This window comes from Lasioglossum baleicum, chromosome 11, assembly GCF_051020765.1.
Source record: "Lasioglossum baleicum chromosome 11, iyLasBale1, whole genome shotgun sequence".
In the NCBI taxonomy this organism is placed as follows: Eukaryota; Metazoa; Arthropoda; class Insecta; order Hymenoptera; family Halictidae; genus Lasioglossum; species Lasioglossum baleicum.
The window spans coordinates 4,997,112-5,021,045 of record NC_134939.1 but is presented as its reverse complement, the minus strand read 5'-3'; the positions used below and the strand labels follow the sequence as shown (position 1 = coordinate 5,021,045).

The 23,934-nt window shown below is 37.6% G+C and overlaps 1 protein-coding gene across 1 annotated transcript; it reads right to left on the bottom strand.

Moving 5' to 3' along the window:
- Positions 1 to 7,379: 7,379 nt before the first annotated feature.
- Positions 7,380 to 20,622, bottom strand: LOC143213671 (uncharacterized). Its single transcript, XM_076433725.1, has 4 exons — positions 20,568 to 20,622; positions 20,195 to 20,381; positions 14,271 to 14,611; positions 7,380 to 11,684 (listed from the first exon to the last, which is right to left on the bottom strand). The coding sequence occupies exons 1-4, from the start codon at positions 20,620 to 20,622 to the stop codon at positions 11,218 to 11,220; spliced, it is 1,050 nt and encodes a 349-aa protein (XP_076289840.1). The 3' UTR covers positions 7,380 to 11,217.
- Between the last annotated feature and the right edge of the window lie 3,312 nt (positions 20,623 to 23,934).

Below are 23,934 nucleotides of genomic sequence, written 5' to 3'. Positions count from 1 at the left end.
AGATAGAAAAAAGGGACCACTTCTTCTTTATTACTGTGAATGATTTCATAATTCGAAGTCAAGTGAAAATAACCATATTTGAAGTTATACGAGAATGTTTATAACTGCGGCGAGGAACTGTGAAACTATAGTAAATGGTTTTGTGTGTACTTCTTCCTCGGTGAAAGAATTTAAACAATGACTAGACGGATCTTTATGCATTTATAGGAAAATTGAGTGGATAAAATTCATGATTGTTGGAAAATTTGAAAAATTTTAGATGTCAATGTATGATTTCTTCTCTATTAAAATCATTAAGGGAAGAAATAACATTCAGCTTGGTTTCTATTTCTTGCAATCGATGCAGACAATTTTTATTTAGCATAAAGGACCGCAGTTTAATAATGACTCTTCGTCATTCGGTTATACTTATAATGCGTTTGAGTTTTGCTACGCTTATTATGAGAAACATAAATTTATGTAACAGTGATGTAATCTGAACATTTTACTGTATAATAATTCAGAAAAAATTCTGTTATAATATTATGGATTTATTTACAGACAGGGGTTGACTGAAATTATTAAATTGTTTACCATTGTTGCATTGTTCGCAAAAAAATAATTATAATAATGGTCGTCAAATCAGAAGTTTCATGTTTAAATAGAAGTGTTAACATGATGTTTCTGGGAAGAAAAAATATGACCGTGATTATAGTCTATTAATTTCACAGAATAATGTTAGTTATAAATAGTGAATTAAACTTTTCCGAATGTGTGCACGTCCAATAAATATATTTATATCAAAAGAAAATTGGCAACTGATAGTAACGGTGTTAAAGAATTGGTGAATAATTTTTTAAATATTCGGCGAGAAAACTGTTTAAATTGTTCGAAATAGTTTCGCAAGGAAGTACCGCAATTCAGAGAAACGGTTTCCTACGAGAAATCATCGAGTTCGTTTTCCACTTCGGCGACACAGTCCCCGAGATTGATGGAACGGGGCTCGGTGACAGGAAAATTGAAATCCTCCACCTTCTTCCCCACCTTGAAAGAATATATACGTATAGAACAAAATGGAGTCTGAGTTGCAGAAATATTTCCGTGCGCTTGCATTCGGTCGATATAGCTTACTGCTACAAGAATCTTCCTAAATGAACGAGTTGTTAAGCAGATATTTCAAAATAAAAATAAGACGAACGCTTATAATCAGACTAGAGGATATTTTTCGAATATAATTGGATGTGAAATATAAATGAATATAAATCAATAAAAGAGATAAATAATAAAACAGTATACTATGACAAAATATCAAAATGTGGTGCAAATGCAAAGAATATAATGAATTAAAAATTCTTCTCTGTATTCAAATAACTCTGTGGCTTTTTAAATAAAATAAAAATATTCTAAGCAATCGTAAGACATGTAAGTTGGATGACAATGGATTTATTCCTTCAATAATTTTAATAAGTCAAAAACAATTTAACAACATTTTTTACTCTTCTAGTCTTTAAAAATAGTATAGTTATAGATATCAATACGCTGATTTTTTATCTGAATGTTTCATACACGAATTAGTTTGAATGAACGATAATGAATTTACGATTCAATGTGAACGTAAATGAAACTAAGAACGAATCCTCCATTTGAATGAATCAATCGGACGCTTCATCCAAAATTAACATAGTTTCTAATATGAATTACTCTATTAATACATGTCTACCATAACCTCAAAATATGGATGACACGATTCACTTAGATTCACTCTTAGAATCCACTTAAATTAGGAATAATAAATTTCGTTAGATACTATGAGGTTTAAGAATATTAAAAGTAAAATTACCAATTAAAATAATTAGTTTCGGATTCCTTATTCTCCAATTATTGAAATGATAAAAGCGTTTTTCATGGATATTATTGATCTTTAAGCAAAATAAAAATGTTCCACTTCAATTATTGGGTTGTAATCTAAATTCATTCAGTTGCAAATATATTATAAGTTGAACGATTTAGTTGGGACTGATTGGTAATCAGTGATTTGCAATTGCCAATGCAGATAACTGTAATTGAATAACAACTACTTACAGTTAACGATTTTACAATGAATTGATTGTAATTCTCTCCGTTGTTAAAAAAATGAAGGAAGGATATTGAAAATAACCGAATGAATACAAGGTACTAACCAATGAGTAGATCAAAAGCAAACTAATACAAATATTTAAAGAATTTAAAAATACTGTTGTATTCTTTTCGACTCATTAAGATCATTAAAAGAAGAAATACATAGATGTCTACACTTCTATATCTTGTAAATCATATAGACAATTTTTATGTTGCACAAAACTCTACAGTCTAATTTTTAATTGCAGTTTAATCGGACTTTTTATTGCTTAAACGTAGTTTTATCAGCCTATATACTTTATTATATCACAAAATGTTATTCACCAATCAATTATAATTAGACAAAGATGAGAAATTGGTTCGGTGAAATATAAAACAGTGGAAGATTAGAAAAATCTAACAATATTGTCACATTGTTTTCAATGTATTAAAATAATTAAGGTGTGAAATTAATTTTTCTTTAAGTCCTGCTTCCCATCATTAATGCAGCACAATAATCAGGACTGTTTGGTGTCTGTACCGCTGAATAAATTTTGCAAGCGTTTCAAAAGCATCCGAACATCTCGAATGCAACTTTCGACTGGGATCTCTCGTATTGTTTCCATTTCTCCGAGATAAGACGCGGCCTGAAGCAGTTCCATTCAACTCGCGTTTCCCATCGACCAAATCCGTTTGATATACCGGGTGGTCGGCTCCGCGGCGAGGTCACCAGTAAAAATGTATAATCGTCGAAAGAAGAAAACGAAGCGCCACGCCGCGCCGCGTCGGGGGAGTAGGAGCGACAAAAGGGCTCCCTGTGAAATTCATGATTCCGTCCCGTATATAATCGAATTATTCTTCATACGGGTTGGAACATGTGCGCGGGTGTGACGTCATGGTCGAGATAAACGCCGGAAAGCGGCCGCGAGATTAGAGGAGGAATTTCTGGCGAAGGAACGAGTCAGCGCGATTTCGTGCGAGCGAAGAAAAATGAAGCGTAGGAGAACGAGGACTCTCGGCGAAGGAGACGAAGAGGACGGAGAGAGACTGTGGACCTGTGAAACGTAGAGATAGCGAAACGAGGAGAGGAGTGGAGGAACGAGAGAGAGAAAGAACCAAAGAGAAAGAAAGAAATAGAGTGAGAGAGTAAGAAGGGGAGCTGAAGAGAGCTAAAGAGAGGGACAGAGAAGCGGTAGAGAAGGGAGAGGGAGCGAGAAGGCGCCACGAAATTGGCAGTCTAATAAAAGAAGCCTGGGAGGAATCGACTGCAGCGGATCGATCCGAGACTGCATTTTCATCGTGATAACGATCGCTCATCAAGGATATACCTACTACTTCTTTTATCTCCTCTATTCTTGCCCCCACCAGTCGGCTGATCCTTTAAAGCGATGATCATTTTAAGGTATCGCGGCTTTGCCGTTCCATCCTCTTTTCGTTCGTCTCTTTTATTTCGATTTCCGTACTTGGTAGTTTTATTTTCACCCAGGACTGAGTCCGTTTTTAATGATAGACGGATACTTTTTGTTTTCACGGGCTAGTGTCCGGTTTGTTACGAGGCCGGCCATTGTATCGGGAACGATAATTAAACGTTGCGGAACGAAATCTGTTCACCATCCATTTCGCGCCGATTCGTTTGAATACGTGCCCCTGCGGTCACCTGCGGCCATGTTAATTGTAATCGTGATTAGATCGATCGCAAATGCTAACACGATTAATAGACGTTTGTCTATCCGTGGCGACGCAGTCGTTGGTGGCTGACCAGCTTCTACAATCGTTAACCCTTCAGGGGCCAGGCTAGAGACTCTTTCCGTGTAGCTCAAGATTATGATGTTACGGAGGTCATTATAATTTGGTCATGATTCAGACTCGTGTACTAATCTCGTGTAATAAATTTCAAAAGTGTATCACTATATTAAAATTAAATAAGACAATGATTTTATAAAACGACGAATGTATAGATGAGAGGAAGAATTAATTTTATGATATCGAACACACAAATTCTTTACAGGCAGAAACTAAACATTATTGAGATTCATTTCATCCTTTGTAGATATCATAACTCATCACTAGACGGTGAGCTTTGTGCATTTATGACAAAAATGAGTAGAACAAATGCAAAACAGTAAAAACATTTAAAACTACTGTGGCATTGCTGTTAGTTCATTAAAATTACTCAGAAGATAAGTATTGTAGCTACTATATCTTGTTATTGACGTTAACAATCAGCAGCATAACCTTCTGTATCATTATATCTATGAATATCCACCTAACAAATTTAGACGAGTAGAGCAAAAATGGTGGCATAATACACGTATTTTTTTATTGTTTCTAATCGGTTGTAATTCTTTTAGTGTCCATCGAAAAATGCTGAGTTAAAATGATATTGAAGAGGAATCCATAAATTAGACCAACGTAGCGATTCTAGTATAATATAATAATTATACACCGGATCTTCATGCAAACTAAAAATGTTCTACCTGAATTGCAACAAACTGGAGTGAAATAGAAATTTACTTCCTTTCTTAATATGTCTAACAGGTTCAAAAATAATATAATTTTTTACTGTTTTATTTTACACCTACTCAGTTTTCTCATAAATGCATACGATCCGTTGTCTAATGATTAGAAATCTATAAATTAGACTAGAAGAATTCCGCAATAACAACCAAGGACGATTCATTGTTCGGCAGTAGAAGGGTCAGAATTCGAAATCAAACGAACATGTTGCATAGGTTGCATGAGGAACGGTTCGTGGCAAGAGGTTGTTCACATCGACGAGCCACTGGCGTTTCAAAGAATCGGTGGAATTAATCGGTCTGTCGGGGCTAATCAGAAGCTCGTTCACGGTCCGGATCTCCGAGCGAGATCGCCACTTAGGGGACGGCGAATATGCTCGATATCTTAATTTCGAACAGCGTTGTCGCGTGGAGCGTTCCTCGTCTGTCGACAGAATCGGGCCGCACGGTGGAAACCGGCCCGAAGGCGACGCGGCGCGACGCGACGAAGCGCTAAAAACGGGCCGCACGGATCTTTAATTTCATATCGGAGCGGAATAATGAATTCCGGCGTACGGAACGCGCCTGTTCCCCGATCGTCTGCGGGACCGTAAGCGCAATCTCGTCGGGTTTTATTGGAGCTTCGAACGATTCTAATGGCCCGTAAAGGGAAAGAGTCCCGATACGAAAAGTGGATCCCGGCCCGTGAAAGTTGGAACGTCGCCGTCCTGACATTTCCGAGACATTTCATTCGATCGCCCTGAGACCAAATTAAAACGCGTCGCGGAGGACGCACCGTGTTCCTCCCCTCCTTCTTTTTTATTTAAAAGTGTCCACCATTCGGTCATTAACCATCGCAAAAGAACACAATAAATATAAGACCTTATTTATAAAAGATCCTGCAATTTGCGTTTAAGCAGATTTACGTACGCTCGTCTCTTTTCGTTCGTTTAACTCCCGTGTCAATAACCGGTTAGCCGCTTCAATTTGCGTTTGACATTTTTTTGATGTTCCTGTTCCTGATGCGAAACCACTTTTGCTCTCCTTTCTTCGGGTGATTTCACGTTGATTTACATTGCCCGCAGCCTGGTGATCAGGGGGCCTCGGGCACTTTTGTGTTCGCTTGATTATACTTAACCTCCCACCTTTAATCCAGTGCAGGATTTTGGTCATTTTGTGACTCGTTAGTTTCATTGGATTCTTCAGTCAAACAAAGTTTTTGCTCGTGCTTCTCACGGACGGAATCTTTTCGGCGAGTTCGATCGTTTAATACTAATTGGTTTCACAGTTTTTGTTTGATTATTGTGTAAATTACCAACATACGTTAGAGATTATCAATAGAATTTTATGCATCCATGGCAAAAAATGAGTTGGTAAAACACAAAATAGAAAAAAGCATGATTTACAACCTATTAAAATTATTAAGAGGAGCAATCAATTTTGATGTGACTCCTCTTTCCCGTAATTAATAAAGACAATTTTCATTTTGCACAAAGATCCGCTAATGCTAGAGATCTAAATAAATTCAGTCTGGTGATTTTTATAAAACAACGTATACCAGTCGCATCATACGAGCACAAAATCTCGGTACAGTTAGTGATGATAAAATTCTAATGACCTCCATTTAGTATTATCTAGTGTTAGGTGACTTTCGTTAGGTGACTGATGAAAGAAAGAAATTTGTTTATAAGGAAAAAATAGATGAAATTAACGACTGAAGCTGATGGCTCCGCGACCATACTAAAACACACAACAGTCCTTCCATCCTCTTTTCATCAATTCAACGCGGCAATCAACATACCAATTCCCTATCCGCACGGTACTCTGCCTTCTCGTGTCTCTTTTATACTCCACTAGCCGGTTTGGTGGTGTATCCGCGCGGATAAGAAAAAAAAAGCGAAGAAAAGAGGCGGTAGAACGCGCCGCGGTCTCATCAGTGATCGGCGCACAAAGTCCTCTTTGTTTTCTGAGACCGCGAGATCGGACTTCGTCAGCATTCGCGCGTCCCCAAGCCGCGCGTCTCAATCGAGTAGACACGTTAATCGATTTCGTGGATGAAGTAAAGGGAATGAAGGAGAAGAAAATTGAGGAGGGGTGACGCGAAGCCGATAAAGAAATATAGATCGAGTGACGAGGGAGAAATGAAGGAATCCTGACAAGAAGGGGAGTAATTATTCCGGTCCGGAATGAATCAACGGGAAGAAAATGTGTGACCACAAATTTAACAGTTTAACCCGCATCCGTTCCTCATTTTCGCAACTTAATGTGTCACTCGTGTGTCAAATTGATGGTGAAACATCAAGTCATGAAATGGAATGAAACGATAAATAATTAAATTTTCTAATTATTTCATTGAATTCTTCCAGTCTTGATTCCATAGGTTTGTGAAGGCTTTAAATATCAAATGTTGGCGTGAACGTGAAGAAGGATGGAGTTAGTATTTTGAATTGGGATTCTAATTTTGTTCGATTCGATATTCATCGAATTTATGAAAGATAGTAGATTATTAGCTTGAAATTAACATTTCATAGAATACAGATTGCATATTACATAGATGAATAATTGATGAGAGTTAGTGTTGCATGAACTGGTTGGACACGATGTGGATGTTCGTGTTCACAACAATCTAATCTAATAGTATTAATATTTATACCTGATAAGTTGAAAGTCATAAAGTCAATATTCAATTCAATACCTAGGTTGAATATTTTTTAAACTATATTGAACTAGAATTAATATACTGATAAATAAACAACACTCAATTCTGATTCGCAACACATACGGTGTTACACTCATATTAATATTCGAACTGCTATGAAACAGAATAACTTTTCTAAACTTCATTTCTTACTCTATTAGAAATTTAAAAAATAATCTTCATCTTTATGCATTTATAGTTATAGTATTCATACATTTTGAAATGCCAGAAAACATTAATGACGGGTGTACTCTATTCTTATCATAAGAAATATTCCAGTTGATAGATTGAACTTGTACCTCATCCTGGTTTTTGTAAACTGGTTAAAGTCATTACGAGTTATAAATGGTTGAGTTAACAATAACGAAATCGCAATTCCTCTCAACTTTCGGCCATTAAGGAGAACTACAAACGCTATTTTTACATTTATCCACTGACCAATTACAATTTTTCCAAAAATTGTTTGTCATTAATTTAATCCTACTTTTGCAGGTTAAATAATCCTGCTTTGGACGAATATTAATATGAATCGCAATCACTGTGAATCTTTTCAGCAGAAAGTATAACTAATCCCAGAGTTCTGGGCAAAACTGACTGCACCGGTGACCCAGGTTTTCGTACCTAGACGCCACAGTCTATTCAAGCCGACCCGGACTGCTCTGTCCTTTGAAAGCCTAATCATCCGATAATAGAAACAGTACCAGTTGACTGAAAATGGAAAATCAATCGTGGGATACATACTATTGAATCGTAAGATCTCGAAATAAAGGGAAGGTTCCCGGGAGGAAAGAAAATTAAAGCGAGAAACGAGAACAGAGGTCGATCCTCCTGGCAGGAGGATTCGCGGCGAAATCGGCGGTTAGAAACGGCCATGAACCATTTTCGCCCTACGAAGGAGCAGCGCACACAGCACAGACAAAATAAAAATTCCACGATGGGTAGGAGGAGGAGGAGGATGGGGGCGTGAGGGAGGCACGAGCAACAGGGAGAGAAGCAGGAGAAGAGGGAAGAGAAAAAGAGGGACGAAGAGGAGAGAACCCGGCCAACTTCTCTCACCCGGTTTGGGCTGGCTTGGCCTTCCAAGGGGCCAGCCTAGACTCACGATTCTCATCTCTTGTGTTGGTCCACCGCGAGACGAAAACTCGTACGATGCTTCTCTTCTTCGTCCATTCCGTGGCGCCTTTTTCTTTCTTCTACACTGACGAACGATGGCTAACGCCGCGTTAGCGTTCTCTCTCTTTCTCTCTCTCCCTCTCTCTCCCTCTCTCTCTCTCTCTGAATGTTCCTCTCTTTCAGTCGCTCTCTACCGCCGCCCTCTCGCCATCCCGGTCTCAGAGTCAGTCGCGATTTATTAGGCGAGCTAATTAATAGGCTAACTGGGCGCGGCCGGCAACGTGTTGGTGGCACGTCGGTGTGCGGTTTCGTGGAAATCGAAGCAACGATTTGCGATTTATTGCCGCGCGAGAGATTCATGATTCCGTGCTCGTCTGCCGTGCGCGTCTTCCCGGCTTGAAAGCAAGGGGCCGCGTCTTTTTTCCACGGCAGGCCGGAATAGAATCCGAAGCCAGAGAGAACGGGAGAGAGAGAGAGAGAGAGAGAGAGAGAGAGTATCCGCGGCCGCCGCGCCGGAATTCCTTTAATTCGGATGTTCCCGCGATGAGAGATCGATCCTGTGGCCGAATTCCTTTCTGCTACGCCGCCACCGTGTCACGGTAATTCGAGTGCCCGATACCATGCCAACCGACGCGATGGACCCACGGTGCCTTCCTCTTGGGTGTGTGCTGGATTCATTAAACCTCCAAATGTAAGTTGCAAAAATGCTAATGATATTCTCCTGTACAGTGCTGCATGAAATAATGAGACACGTAGTTATACACAGTCTCAGCGAAATTTCCATAGTTCCACTTAATATTTCATGTGCTTTTGAATTTTCAGTAATTGTTGCGTACAACTTTGATTATTACAATTGCTAACATCGCATCGCAAACACTAGCGAAATTACCATAGTTCCAGCCGACATATATTCGTAATTTTTGTGGGTATTGTGTAATGTGCAAATAATTTAAGTATACTTTTAATTTTATTTAATTTTCTTCAAGATGCCACGACGTGAATTATTGAACAAGGAAGATTTATAAAGATGCCAAGCTTTATAAAGATGCAGCAGGGCTTTCTAACACATAAATTACCTTCAAAATAAGCAGGTCCCATCAGGCAGTCAAAAGTTTTGTTAGATTAGGTGATTTGTACGGTTAAAGTCATTAGAAAGCTTAAAAGATAGCTAGCTGTATGTCAACTATACAAATGTTAACTAAAAGTATAGATAACCGAGTTGTTCAAGTTATTTGGAAAAGTAGTAGCAATATACCACATGAACATGTATATAATAACAATAATAATTTCGATTTTATAGAGTAAATATAATCAATTATTTATTAAATGAAACTACATACTAATTATCAGAAATACATATGCTTTTTTAAAACTATATATTAAAAAATGTTAAAAAACATTTCTCCAGCTAGTTCCTATCTCTCGAACCACTGTGCATAGGCTAAGCTCTGATAAATTCACCGTGAATTTTTCTGCATTCACAGCAATGATTTTCGAAAAACTTTCGAAACTTTTTCGGTAAAGCAAAATGGTCAACCGTGCGACGCACGGATGAGCAGAGCTCTCTTTAGTGCAAGCATGCGGACCGAGGGATCCTGTCTTTTCTGTATACATATATTTATTTATAAATGCAGCTATTTTTGACTATATAAGGTTGTCGGTGCATTGCATAAAATGGCTGCAAGTAGAAAAGGATTTATCTAGTTTATTAGAGGAGGAAACCACGGTGATGGCTAAATACAATGGCTATTCCTAGAATATATTTTTGATAACAGTACAATTTTTTAAATAAATTCAGAAAGCCGTTATCTACATGGTTTACAGACATAAGCAAAGCCTTCGTTTAAACAACCATCTTCAGCATATAGATTTACTCAATCTGGGTAGTGTAAGCTTCTAATTCATCTTTCTGTAGATTTAGAGAGCAAATAGCTGCAAAAATGTTAATTAATCACCCACTTCTTCTGTGATTTTATGAATTTTTTTATTTTGTCGTTCTACTTTTTGTATAAAGAACCTTTCGTTGCCCTACTCTACTCAGAATGCAGATATTTTTTGCAACAAAAGTGTTATTCTTGCTTTATTTACTTCATTTATTCATTTATTTATTTACAGTCAGTCATCTAATTGATAGCACACACTTTGATCTAGGATAACTTAAGGATTGACATGCAATGAAATCTAGATTGGCACTAGACGGGGTACAATGGAAATTCTGGAAAAATTGCGTTTAATTGGAATTACGACAAAAATTCTAGTCTTTAATTAATCTAATGTAGTAATTAATAGTCTGCAGATCTTTACGCAAAATGAACATTGTCTGTATTGATTGCAAGAGACGGGAGCCATATAGAAATGTCTTCCTTTTCTTAATAATTTTAATATATTGAAGGCAATATAGGTATTGACATTCTTAACATTTTTACCTAAATAGAATCATAGATTCATAGAATTTTCAATAATCGTGTTATAGCAACAGAAGCTCAAGAAGCTTTAGATAATATGTAATTCCAAATGAAATAATTAGATCATGTTGCTGGGAGTTGTTGGTTCACGATTAAAATTATTAATGCTGTTGAAGGATCTGTTAAAAAAATTCTTAGTCATCGACTGTTATAATTATGCGTTCAATTCTTCTAATCTCTTTACTGTTTGAAATCTTACCCATTCAAATTTGTCATAAATGCATAAAATCCGCAATCTAGTAATCAATCTGCAATTAATTTGTATTTAACGTCGGCACAGTATAAGTGCACAGTAAAGAAGAAAAAGTCAACATATCGACAAGTATTATTTTTCGATAACCAGGATAATATAAACGAGTTGACTAACCTGTTAAAATTTACGGCTAAAGGGGTTTATGGACAAAACGGGGGCAGAGTAAGTCCGCGATCCCGCTGCCTGTTGCGTTTCACCACCCACTACAGCCTTCGCGTTTGTGCCTCGGGATGTCAGTTGCACGCTGCAGCAATTCAGCGTGAAATCTAAGGCGTCGTTCACATTGCCACAACAACCGTCCTCCTTGAGTACCTGCTTTTTCACCTGAGCGTCCCTCCGACTTGTTTCCGGTTTCGATCTTCCGTTCGCTTTCGATTCCTCCTCGTCTCGGATTCCGCAACTCAACTGGTCGTGATAGTTCATCGCGATCCGAATGATGCTAGTCATTTCCGGGCTCGGAGATCGCGACTCACGCGATTCCCGTTTCTTATTGATTCCAGGCCGGCAATTTTCCAACATTTCGGAACAAATGCAGTCCGCGATACCGGGGAGATCGAAATCCGACAATCGGCGACGATTCGGGCCTGGAACGTTAAATCGATTGGATGATTTAATTGGAAATTTTTGGGCCGCATGGACTAGGTCTTTTATTCTTATATTGTATTGTAGTTAAATTACATTGTGGCAATTTCAATTCTTTCATATTATTCATTTATTTCATTTCTTACTTGAAACTGTTATATTATTCACTTATTTAATTTTATATACTTGAATGTGTTATATACTATACGATTATTTAATTTTTGAGAGAGAGAGAAACTGTTATAATATTATGCATTTATTTCATTTTTGAAACTTTTATAATAAGTATTCATTTATTTCATTTGTGAAACTGTTATAATTAGACTACGGATCTTTATGCAAAATAAAAATATTCTGCGTCGATTGTGGCAAGCAGTAGTTAAATAAAAATTACTACGATTTATTTTATGGTTTCAGTGATTAGAACTTTCTTTGTGGTTCGTAATTTCCTAGAGAAGGAGAAAATTTATATCTATTGTATGCCTACATGTTCTCCGATAGTTATACATTAACGAAACCAAAATAGAATCTCATCTTGATTTAAAGGAAATTAATAACATAATATCTATTATACACTCTGTTCAGAATCTTCATCACGAGTCTGACACGATATTGTAGGGTTGTTTTTAACCTTTTCACATTGAAAACAACATAAAAATATTCTTAGATTTTCTATATCTTTCACTGTTTTATCCAGTTAATTTCTTCATAAATGCAAAAAGATCCGCAGTCTAGTTATATTAGTTATTTATTTCATTTTATTTCATTTTATACTTGAAACTGCCCTAAAAATAATTGTCGCTAAATTGCAAATTAATTTTTATTGTATATATTATAATATAATTCAGTAAACCGAACTTTGTTATGACGAAGTTATGAATATACAGCGGATCTTTATAACTAGAGGTTGATGGCCAAACTAGAGGTTGAATTTGCCTGAATTATAACAAATTGGAGGTTATAAACCAACTAATGGGTTGAAAATAATATAACAGAATTTTGAAATTCTTCTAATGTGTTTACTGTTTTAAATTACACCTACTCACTTTTGTTATAAATGCATAAAAGCCGCTGTCTAGTTGTGAAGAACTTTTATTCTGAGTAACTGTCATGAATAGACTGTGGTTCGTTATGCAAAATGAAGATTGTGTGCATCAATTACAAGAAAATAGGGTTACATACTGTGGGCCCGTATCAGATATATGTATAATAATTACCTTCATATTTTAACACTACATACAAATATTTAGTTAAATATCACAAGAATATAATAATATGACAACATGTGTAACACTGTGGCCTGACACATCCCTGTTTGACATACGCAGTCTAGTCTAGTTATGATAAGTCTAGTTACTTCAGTTATGGCTCTTACTTCGGTTCCAAATCCATAACCATTATTTTTTCGATCTTATATCGGTTCCGAACAAATTTATAGAATTGATTATTGATTATTACCTAATCGAAATTATTAATTATTGTAGCTGTAAAGTACTCCATACGTATATACATACATTTTTTACACTGAAACAGACTATACACGAACTTAGTAAATATAAGATTCGACTTCTTTCAATAAGTCAATATAAGGACCGATTCTGGAACCAATTCAGAATCGATATACAACCGAAAAATAATAGTTATGGAATCATTTCCATATAATTTTCTTGATTTTAAGCTTGCCTTAAAAATCTTATAGTGTTGGTCAATATTGATTAATAAATTGTATCCAATATATCGTTATTCATTAGCCTCTCCAGGTTTGTTGTTTATTTTTTATATACAGTGTACATCTTGATGTACATTGTACATCTTTGTATTGCATAGTCAATAGTGCATCGACATTGACATTTGAAAAGTGTCTTATGGGTTGCATTGAATAGGGGCAATGTTCGGGCACCTGCGTGCAAGCAACCTGTGCAACCTCAATGTAATAAGAGAAGTACAATTCGTTGACAAAAGACAAACTTTTCTATTGCGACCTAACCTGTTCTACTCGACAGTAAAACAGAATCAACGCAGTGTGAAAACAATAATTAGCAAATAAAGTATAAACAAGTTGAAATCAGTGATATGATATTGATAAAAATACATTTAGTTAATTATTTCCGAATCACTTGAATTACAAATGTATACCTGTATTTCTGGTCTCTGATTCAGATTTTCATGGACAAAATAAATGAAATACTTAATTAAACCAATAATTAAAGTGAATTCTTGAAATTTTAAAATCTGTAAATAAAATGAATCTTTAAAATACAGGGTGATTCTAGGAACCGGGACAAGTTACTGCTCACATATACGCGTTTTCAAGATAAAACACTGCAAGGCTTAACCAGCGATCGAACATAAAAGTTGAACAAAAACCCATAATAAAAAATGAAGGATAAAGAAGGAGATAGATCCCTACAAAGAAAATTGATTGAATCCCAAGTTGATTCATTAACAAGGAGTCTGGTGATGATCAAGGGGCTCAAAGGAGCTCTATAAACAACGGTTGCCCGGTAAAGTAGGTTCCCTTATGCTTTCATGAATACTAGGAATGCCAATGAGTAAACGTTCGCCAAAACGGTGGAGTTTGTATTGACCTTCGACAATGTTCTTCGTGCATTCTTCGAGGGTTGGAACTCCTTTCGTACATTCCACGAGCTCCTCGCCCCTTTCGCGTTCACTCCGGGACTTCCTCGAGGACCTCTTCCTTCCACCATGGGATTCCTTCTTTCTCCCGTCGCTGTTTGCCGTGACCTTCTCCAGAAGCTCGGCCAGGATGTCGTCCTTGGGTTCGGCGGATTCGCTCGTCTCCTCGGACTTCGACCGTGAGTTCGCCTGAGATTCGATCAAAGGGATTGGGGAGTCTGGAAGCTCCAGCGAAACGATCGTCAGGAACGGCGGTCTGTCCTTCCGGATCCTCTCCAGCCAAGATCTATAACTGTTTCGTACACGATCACAATTACGTCGAGGGGACACGTGAATTAGACGAGTCCTTCAACTGGAAAATTGATTTCTGCCTCGGGGATGATGGCTGCGAGCGTGGTTTACTGTTACCGATTTTAGTTTAACCCGCTCCCGGCTGCGCAGATCGCCGTTGCTGTTTGATATTTTCGTTGCGAATTGTTACAGTTATCTTGGATAGCTAGTTGATGTTTGGAATTTGCGGGTAAACGAATGTACAGGGTGTAAAAAGAAATGTTTGGTCTTGGCTGCCATACGCGTATTCTAATACATCTTGAATTTCAAGGTCAAATTATTTTTTACTGCATTGCAAAACGCAGTAGGATAATCATTTGATTTATACGACTTTCCAGAATCGTTTAAGTATTACATTTACAAAATTACAAAACTTTAATTATATATTTTTTAAATAGAGGTAAAAATTTTTAAAGAGCATTGATTGCATGCCAGGATAATTGTGTAAAATCGAGAATTTAAATATGAGTGCAGAGTACTCTACCTATTATTCTGTTTTTAACTTATTAAAATTTTTAAAGCCAGAAATAAATTTTTATTCAATTCCTACTTCTTGCAATGGTTTAAGAAAATTTTTATTACTCACAAAAACCTGAGCCGATTAAAACAGACTTTGTAATGACTGAGATGTATCTAAGAGAATCTCAATAATTATCTTTTATATAATAATCAGACTGCGGATCTTCATGCATTTATAATAAAAATGAATAGGTCCAATACAAAACTGTAAAGACATTGGGAAAATTACAGGATACTATTGCTAAATGAAAGAAAAGAAAATATAATTTCATTTAATTTCTGCTTTGTACAATTGACTTGGACAATTTTTATTTTAATACACGAAGAAATTGTCAACAGTTGACCATCGACTTCAGACGGACTATTAGGACATTGCCGGTAGATAATGTGTTGAGATATAAAATTATAGGAAAACATAATAAAAACGCGATTTTTTACGCTTAGGTTAAAATCAGAGGAACCTTTATCAGGGTGAGTGTTGTTCTCGACTGCAGCCATTGCTTCTCACGGTATCTTTAGCAAGGAGAACAAAAGAAGGAGAGGAAAGGGAAGCGAAAACAAGTTGAACACCGTGTCACGAAACCGTGGTGGGATTTCTAGGAATGAAGCTACGGTTTTCGCGTTCACTTCCCAGTGATCTCTCTTCACGAGTCTTACGAACGAAGAAGACGCCGTTTAATAACTGGCAGAACTAATATTCTTGTTCTGCGGACTAGAAGAAACAAACGACCGAATGTAATTGACACTGTCCGAGCCACTTGGATACGTCGACCGACACGAACAGAATTGCCAACAGGGAACCCCGAACGAAGAAGTAGAATCTTAAAGGAAAGGTAGAAAATGTCGCATGCAACGTACTTCGACAAGAAACGAAAATTAGAGGATGTCTGAGAACCAACTATCGATGATGAGGCAACTCAAAGAAAGGATTCAGCAACACGAACTTGGAGAACGTCGGGGCTCGCATGGGAAAGTATTTGTCAACTGTAGACACGATCAAAGATACCTGTAGAGAAACAACGTGAAATTATCTTCGCAGATAAATTGGTGTAGGAAGATTGAAGGGAAGCATGTAATCTTGGAGAAGATTTGTAAAAATGTAATACGTGCAATTACGTAGAAGACGCACTACCATTCCTTTTTTACAGGTGTCACACTTCCAATTCAAAGGGATACATTTGACGGTTGGAAAGTATCGATTTCCTAAAAAGTATTGCCGGTAAAATATTTTCCTCTGTACATTTTCAATGATACCTGTTGAAAAACAACGTGAAATTATCTTCGCAGATAAATTGGTGTAGGAAAATTGAAGGGAAGCATGTAATCTTGGAGAAGATTTGTAAAAATGTAATACGTGCAATTACGTAGAAGACGCACTACCATTCCTTTTTTAAGATGTTACACTTTAAATTCGAAATCAAAGTGTTTGATGACCGAGCAATATCGATTTTTCAAAAATTTGAAAAACTGTAAAACATGTTTTTGTCTGTACATTTTAGAACAAAAGTTGCAACAGAAGAGATTTTAAGTACTACAATTGATCCAAAATGAATTTGATTTCCTATTATCGATAATTGAACTATGATAATTTTGTTAAAAAATATAGTACAGCAATATACTTGGACTTCTTTTACAGCGTGACGTCTCTGCTTTTGTACAGGATTATAAAACACTTCCTTCTAAAACTCTTAAAATAAAGAAAGGAATTTTTAAAATAAGAATTATTATTCTCAAAATAAGAGTGGAAGTCGGAAGTGAAATGAAGGAAGAAAATGATTAGAAGTTTCGTTTAAATAATCAAAATTTGCGTAGTTATACATATATAGGAAATCTTTAGCAATTGCGAGAAGAGAAACAGTGAGCTAATTTGATACGAATCTGAATAATCCAGTTCTTCTAACTCAAAATAAAAATTGCTTACAATATTGAAAACGGTGATGTTTTGAGTTAACATTGAAAATAGGATAATATGCTGGATTTAAAAATAGTAGTTCTATTCTCTTTCTAACACAAAATGCAGTATCTCAGGGTTCAGACAGGGTTAATGGCTTGAAATCTATTTTTATCGGCCTTGTACAAGTATAATGCAATTTGCTACAAAGATTGCTGCACATCTTTCGAATGATGCATCGAGAACGTTACTGAATGTATCATAAATGAAAATTAACACTGAAGTCAACCTTGGCAGAACGCGTAACTGAAAGTTCAACTAAAATGGCAAGGAAACAGTTGAGACAATTGACCATTCCATTGTATTTACATAATTGCTGGTGTTGTTTCTGTAAAACTGTGTATTCAGAATAAAAAATAATTATAACGATCTATCAGGCTATAAAGGCTGGGATACTTGAAGAAGAATTACGTACAAAAAAATAGTGTTAATATTAATAAGGATCATATTATTCAAAAATCAATTATGTGATTTAAGTATAAGAAAACTAAGCTGAATAATACACTATAATTATTGCGTTTAATACCTGAACTTCCTGGTGGTGAGACTTGGATCTACTACGAAATTAAGATGAAATTCAAAATGTTCCATCTGAATTCTAATTTTCCAGAATCCAATTCGTATTATTATTCATTTGCATCTAATAAGAAGATCAGTCTCAATTTCAAAAATATGTAAATAAAATTGGGGAGTATTCAACAGCAGCCCTGGGCAATTGGTGCTCCGGGAGTCGATGACGTAAAATCGACTACCTCCCTCCACCCGGCGAGCTCGTATTCCCCTCTCGCGCAGGCCGGCCAGTTGGGGGTAGCCGATTTGATGTCATCGACTCCAGGAGCACTAGCTGCCCAGGCCTGTTCTACAGGACTGATTCGATTAAAAGGTGAATACAGTTTTGGTGCTCACAAAAATCCTACAAAATTGATGTACTTTATTTAACGAAATTGCAAAAATAGGATTTACTTTTGCTGACTACTGCATTAACGATCTTGTACCACACATTGTACTCAAAATGTGTTTCCTCTACACAAATTAATTTTGTAAGAGCTATGTGTTGTGCGTTACCAACGCGTAACTGATACCATTAGTCAAAGCGTCAAGCTGACTCGAGCTTATCATTCGACGACTTGTCTCGAACAACAGAAGCACAAAAGCGAGCCAGATCGATAGCTTGACGGTGCTAATAAAAGTCGCGTGTCTTTTAAATCTCAGCCGAGAGTGAGATAATGCAATTGATTACGTTTCCGGGCTGGAGGAGATAGGAAGCGCGTCGACTACGATACAGAAGTCTCGGGAACGTTCGTTAAGTGGAAGATAGAAATGCATTAAAGAGTAGGGGAGTGGACAAATGGGCGACGATAGCGTTCGAGTGAAACGGGAAGGAAGCACAGCGAGGAAGAAAGAATTCTTTTTGAGAGCCGGCCGATCCTCTTGGTGGTGGATTCACGAGAAATGAGAGCACGTTTTAAACTCGCAATAAACTTGGTAACCTTGCCCGGATCTTGGGCTCAGAGGTCAGCCTCGAAATATAATACTACACTCGCGTCTGGAACGTCGCGGTGGAGCGCAGAATAAGACGAATTCCAATGGGAGGCGGTGGAGGCGAGACAATGAACAATGAATAAACGCTGGCGGGAGGTAGAAGAGGACGAAACCGTCGATGATAATGGCGTCGAAATACTCTCTCGTGTTTTCGATGTGATAACTGCTTTAATAACGTCATAATACGGGCTGCGAAGACGCGATCGCTGTCGTCGCTTTATTAAGTCGAGCGCGGCTGATCGTACCTTTTGTGCCGACAGTGAAATTTTAGTGCGTTTAATTATGGGTTTCTACGCCAACGTACACGAAGACACCGAGAGAGTATTGTCCAGGCCAGGCCACTACTAGTGCACCGGTTCCCCCACTATGTATTCGAGGTGGGTGGGGAGGATACAGGAGTAGGGAGAGAAGTCGCGTCTCTGTGGCGCCCGAGCCTAGTGTCGCCAGATCAAGACTTGTATCCCCACTTAGTGTTCCCAGACGGGTCACCTTTTTTGGCGCATGCGCGTCCGAAACAGTAACGTATCCATGATGAGGCCATAATGTACAGAGTACAGACCCCTGAGGCAGCTATATCGGTGGGAATGTACCGAAACAATCTATTCCGGACAAAAAGACTCCGGGACGTGTCCTACGAGTTACAAAATATACAGAAGTACACTTGTCATACATTCGTTTTTCATAAACAAATCATATCAATTTCTTGAAATTCTGCGGGGCGCTCAAGGTGCCACATTTTCTCAAGAATCGCACTTTACTGAGGCTAAAATTGCCGCGCATGCGCGAAGAAAGGTGACCCGTCTGGGAACACTGACCCCACCCTACCTTCCCCTTCTCCGACACTATTCCGTCACGTGACGTGTTTCGTCTCTGTCGTGCATGTGTCCCGTACTGGCAGAGAGAAGCTAACTTCTTCCGCTCAGTTCGCGATCCCTCCCCTCATATGGCAACTCTGGTCGCCAGTTTCTGAGGCCTAGGAACCGATTAATAAGAAATATACAGCATCTCAAAAATTTCCCGTTCATTTCAAACCAATCTGTTCGTCCACATTTAAATATCACGTTTGTGTTCGAATTTGTTGTCGACACGTAAAATAACAACTCTTCGTCCCATAATTTCTGAGTATAATCTCGGAAGAATTGTATAGCTGATATATTATTTTGTAATTGATGGTACGAGTTTCGGCATACCTCAGTTTTATGCGCTCGACAGTAAAATTTTCACGTTTGAGTTCAAGCAAGTTAATTAATATTTAAGAAATTCAATGTTAAAATAAGCAAATTCTCCTTATCAAATTAATATTGCATCCGTGCAGCCCGTTCCACGAATAAAAATTACGCAGATATTCCAAGTTGAACTTAAATTATTGACTTAGTTGTTGATTGACTCTTGTGGTTTGCTGAACGAAACAGATAGGATCGAACAGAATGATCTGTTAACGGTTTCCAAGTACGCGATAGAACTCAGCGAGAGCTCACGTGTTCTTGCTTAGAGACAGAGAGAGAGAGAGAGTGGGAGTGAGAGAGAAAATACCTCGAGGATCTTCTGGAGGAGGGTACGTAACCGGCGGCAGGATGACAGATATGGCGTGCCGGTGACTGTGACCTTGAACTCGAGGGTTCCCGCGCTCTCCTGGGGTCCTCGAGCGTGAGGCGCCGAATATAGAGCCCTGGCACCTCCTCCGCGAGCTGATGTCTTCTCCTGTACGAAGCCACAGTGACTGGTCCAACCGATTCTCACCATCGATCATCCGCCATGGTTCTCGTCTTTCTTTCACTTCCTCTTTTTTTCCTCTCTCTCTCTCTCTCTGTTTCTCTTTTCCTTTTTATTTTCACCAGAGGAAAGAGAGGACGGTGGGCTGTGAACTCGATCGGTGACCTTGAACCGTGATCCTGAGAGGCTCAACGTCGACGGGATCCCGAGGATCCTTCTTCCAGCATCGTTCCCCTGATGGGTAACATAGTTGCAAACAGCTCCGACGGCAGTCGTGTAACGAGTTCCTTGTTTTCTCGATTCCCGCCACGATCCGACGAGATCATATGTTGCAGATCATCGGGTAGCGTGCCGTGCCGTTTTGCAATTCCTCGGGGTCAGCCTCGGGGTACCTAGGTAATTGCACATGGCCCGATTAAATTATACTACTAAATCGTGGAACGGTAGGGTTAATCGCGTGTTGATCATGCCAGCTTGTTTGCGCAACGAGAACTATTTGCCGGGAGATTGTTGCTATCGCTAACAAGACCCACCGTTCAACCGCAAGGAATGGGTGAAATGCAATCTCGGTAAAAAGCAAGTGCATTATGCGTTAAATGATCGCAGAATGTACATCGTCTTATTATTGCGAAAAAACTCGCTGCGAATTCTTTCTGACACGATCAAGCCCTCGACGCAGATTTTTCAAATGGCTTGAAATTGAATTATTATTTATTGTCAGTGCTTTAACTCTCGGACGGCGGACCATCCTTATTGTTGATGTTCCGAGCCATTCATTGTTTTACCAAACACTTTTTACATATTTTTGAAGGTACTTGTTATGGATACATTAATGTTTCTATTGTTTTCAATGCAATATTCCTTAAATTAATTCGTCATGACAATTTTGATACTTTGGGGCAAAATAGAAAATTAAAAGTAGTCAATGGTGGCCTGTCAAGATGACGATCAAAATGTTTCATTTGTGCTCAAAATATTTTATGCAGTATACACAACAGTTTTATCACTTGTTTGAAAACAAGCTCTTGGAGATACAGAATATTTGAGTAAAGAAAAATAGATAATACAATAAAACAATATACCATGACTCCTTCCGTTTTCTTTTTTCTATCTAGAATTAAGCTATGACTATAGTAAATCGTTAGATTATAATTCTACAAAATTTAACCTGGGATTCTCATGTAATAACTTCAAGTGAACAAGTAGAACATTTGTAAAGAAAAATATTCGCTAAATTAATGAAGCACCTGCACTTCGAATTTTTATTGATTCTTCATCCCAAAATCGTGTATGAGGCCTGTTGTATACTTAAGAAACTTATTGGAGCAAGAGCCACAGCAACATTTCGAGTAACTGGAGCGACAGATGCTGAAAAATTAAGAAGCTAAGAAAGTTAAGAAGAAGACAAGGATGGAGAGACCCTTGTCTTTCCTACAGGGCTGTGACAGAAAGGGAGATGTGTCACTCGCAAAAGATACAAAGACAGATAGATTACCAAGCAGCTTGATTTTTCGATGAACTTACAACAACTTCGTGGAGCGAAGAAGCAATATTTTTTCTCTGTATTATTCCGCATCTTCGTACAGAGCCTTTTGCATAAAAAATTCTAAGGAACGACAAAATCGTGATACAAATATATCTTTTCACACAAGTAAGTATTTATACTAAATATCGCATATTCTTTTTTTAAAATGAAGTAAATATTTTATATAATCAACATCTACATTAAAATTTAACTTTTTCCAAATTATAATCGACGGAACGAGTTAGCCATATTTAAAATAATAAAAGTAAAGTAAAAATGAACGAGTAATAAAATAATAAATTGAGTTCTATCTAGCTACCACAATATTTAACATAGGTTTCCAAAATGGTGTACTGAATGACTATTGCGATTGGACAACAGTATAGAGTATCCGCCAATTCCCATGATGAGAAACGGCTATCGAGAACAAAGCGTCATAAATTATATTACGTGCACTCAATAAAATCGAAAAAAGATCATCCAGCAAGACCTTTTCAAGGAAGAGAAAGTCTTATTCTATCGTTCCAGAACTGTAGACTAACTTTTTAAATAGATCTTGCAGCTGTAAATATCGCGAAACTTCATTAGAAACTTTAAACTTGTTTTAGTCGGAACCACATTTACCAAATTGACGTCGCAGGTAACTCAAAAACTAATCGACCGTTCAATTTCAGAAATAGCTCGTTCGATTCGTTATCAGTTTACCCAACTGATGGTATTAAATTTATAACAATTTTTTAACAATACAAAGTTACATTTTTTTGATAAATTATAATCTAGTGTGGTATGGACCATGACAGTGTTCTTCCATCTTTTACAATCAAAAACATTTTATATATTATTTTGTAGATATCAAGTGACGATTTGTTTTTAAAAAATTGCATCAATAAAATTCTTTAAAAAAACATCAAATATGCCAAAACAATTTGCATCTATCAGCTCAGTCCAAGGCTCTTGAATAAAATATAAAATATATTTTTTGGTTAGTATTTCGGACTGATGTAAAATTAAGTCAGGAATAAAACACTGTAACTAGTAAATTAAATGTAATGGAATTAAAATATTGGTAATTGCTTCTGAAGTTCAATGAATGTAAAATGGCCTTTGAGCTTTTTGTGATCGCGTTTTAATAAACACATAGATAATAACCCTGGTAAAACGGTTTCACTGGTTCAATTTTGGTCCTCATTGTACATTAGTCGCATATATTACTGAGTAATTCTAATAAAAAAATTGCATCAATAACATCTTAAATAAAATGCATATATGTATATATATTCCTTGGTTAGTGTTTTGGGCTGGTGCAAATTGAGTCAAGAATAAAATGTTGCAACTAGTAAATTAAATATAATAGAATGAAAATATTGGGTTGGTAAATAAGTTCGTTCGGTTTTTGTGATTTATTCCAATATAAAAAACCGAACGAACTTATTTGCCAACCCAATATTAATCGCTTTTTAAGTTCAATGACTGTAAAATGCTCCTTAAGCTTTTGCGATCCCGTTTTAATAAACACATAAATAATAATCTGGAAAAACGGTTACGCTGGTTCAATTTTGCTAATCAGTAGTTATAATCGAGTCGTATTCTCCACTTAACAGGTTAAATTGATCGTTTCCCGCGATCCATCAGCGGCAAGGAAGAAGCATAGATCGACAGGGGCGAAATCGCATCGGATCGCATCGCGGCGGGCGTTATATCAAACGGTACATCGGTTTCAGGTAATTCTCGATCAGCAGGTCGTCCGATTTCGGTAGACAGGGGCGGCCCTCGCGGAGGCCGGCTCTCAAGGGGCCTTAGTGGCACCGCATTAAAAGCGTTGTTTAGCAGGCCATTTCGAATTTTGTTTTTCCCCAAGCTGGCTGCTGGCCGAGGTGTGGGATAGATTAGTTTTCGACCGCGCGACTCTTGGCTACTTGCCGCGGGGCCTTGACCGACTGGCTCGCTTCTTCAGCCAGCCTCCTCTTCTTCTTCTCTTCTTCTGTTCTGCTTTCTCGGTCGCCGTCGCGTCGGACCACCGGTACCGTTCCACTGA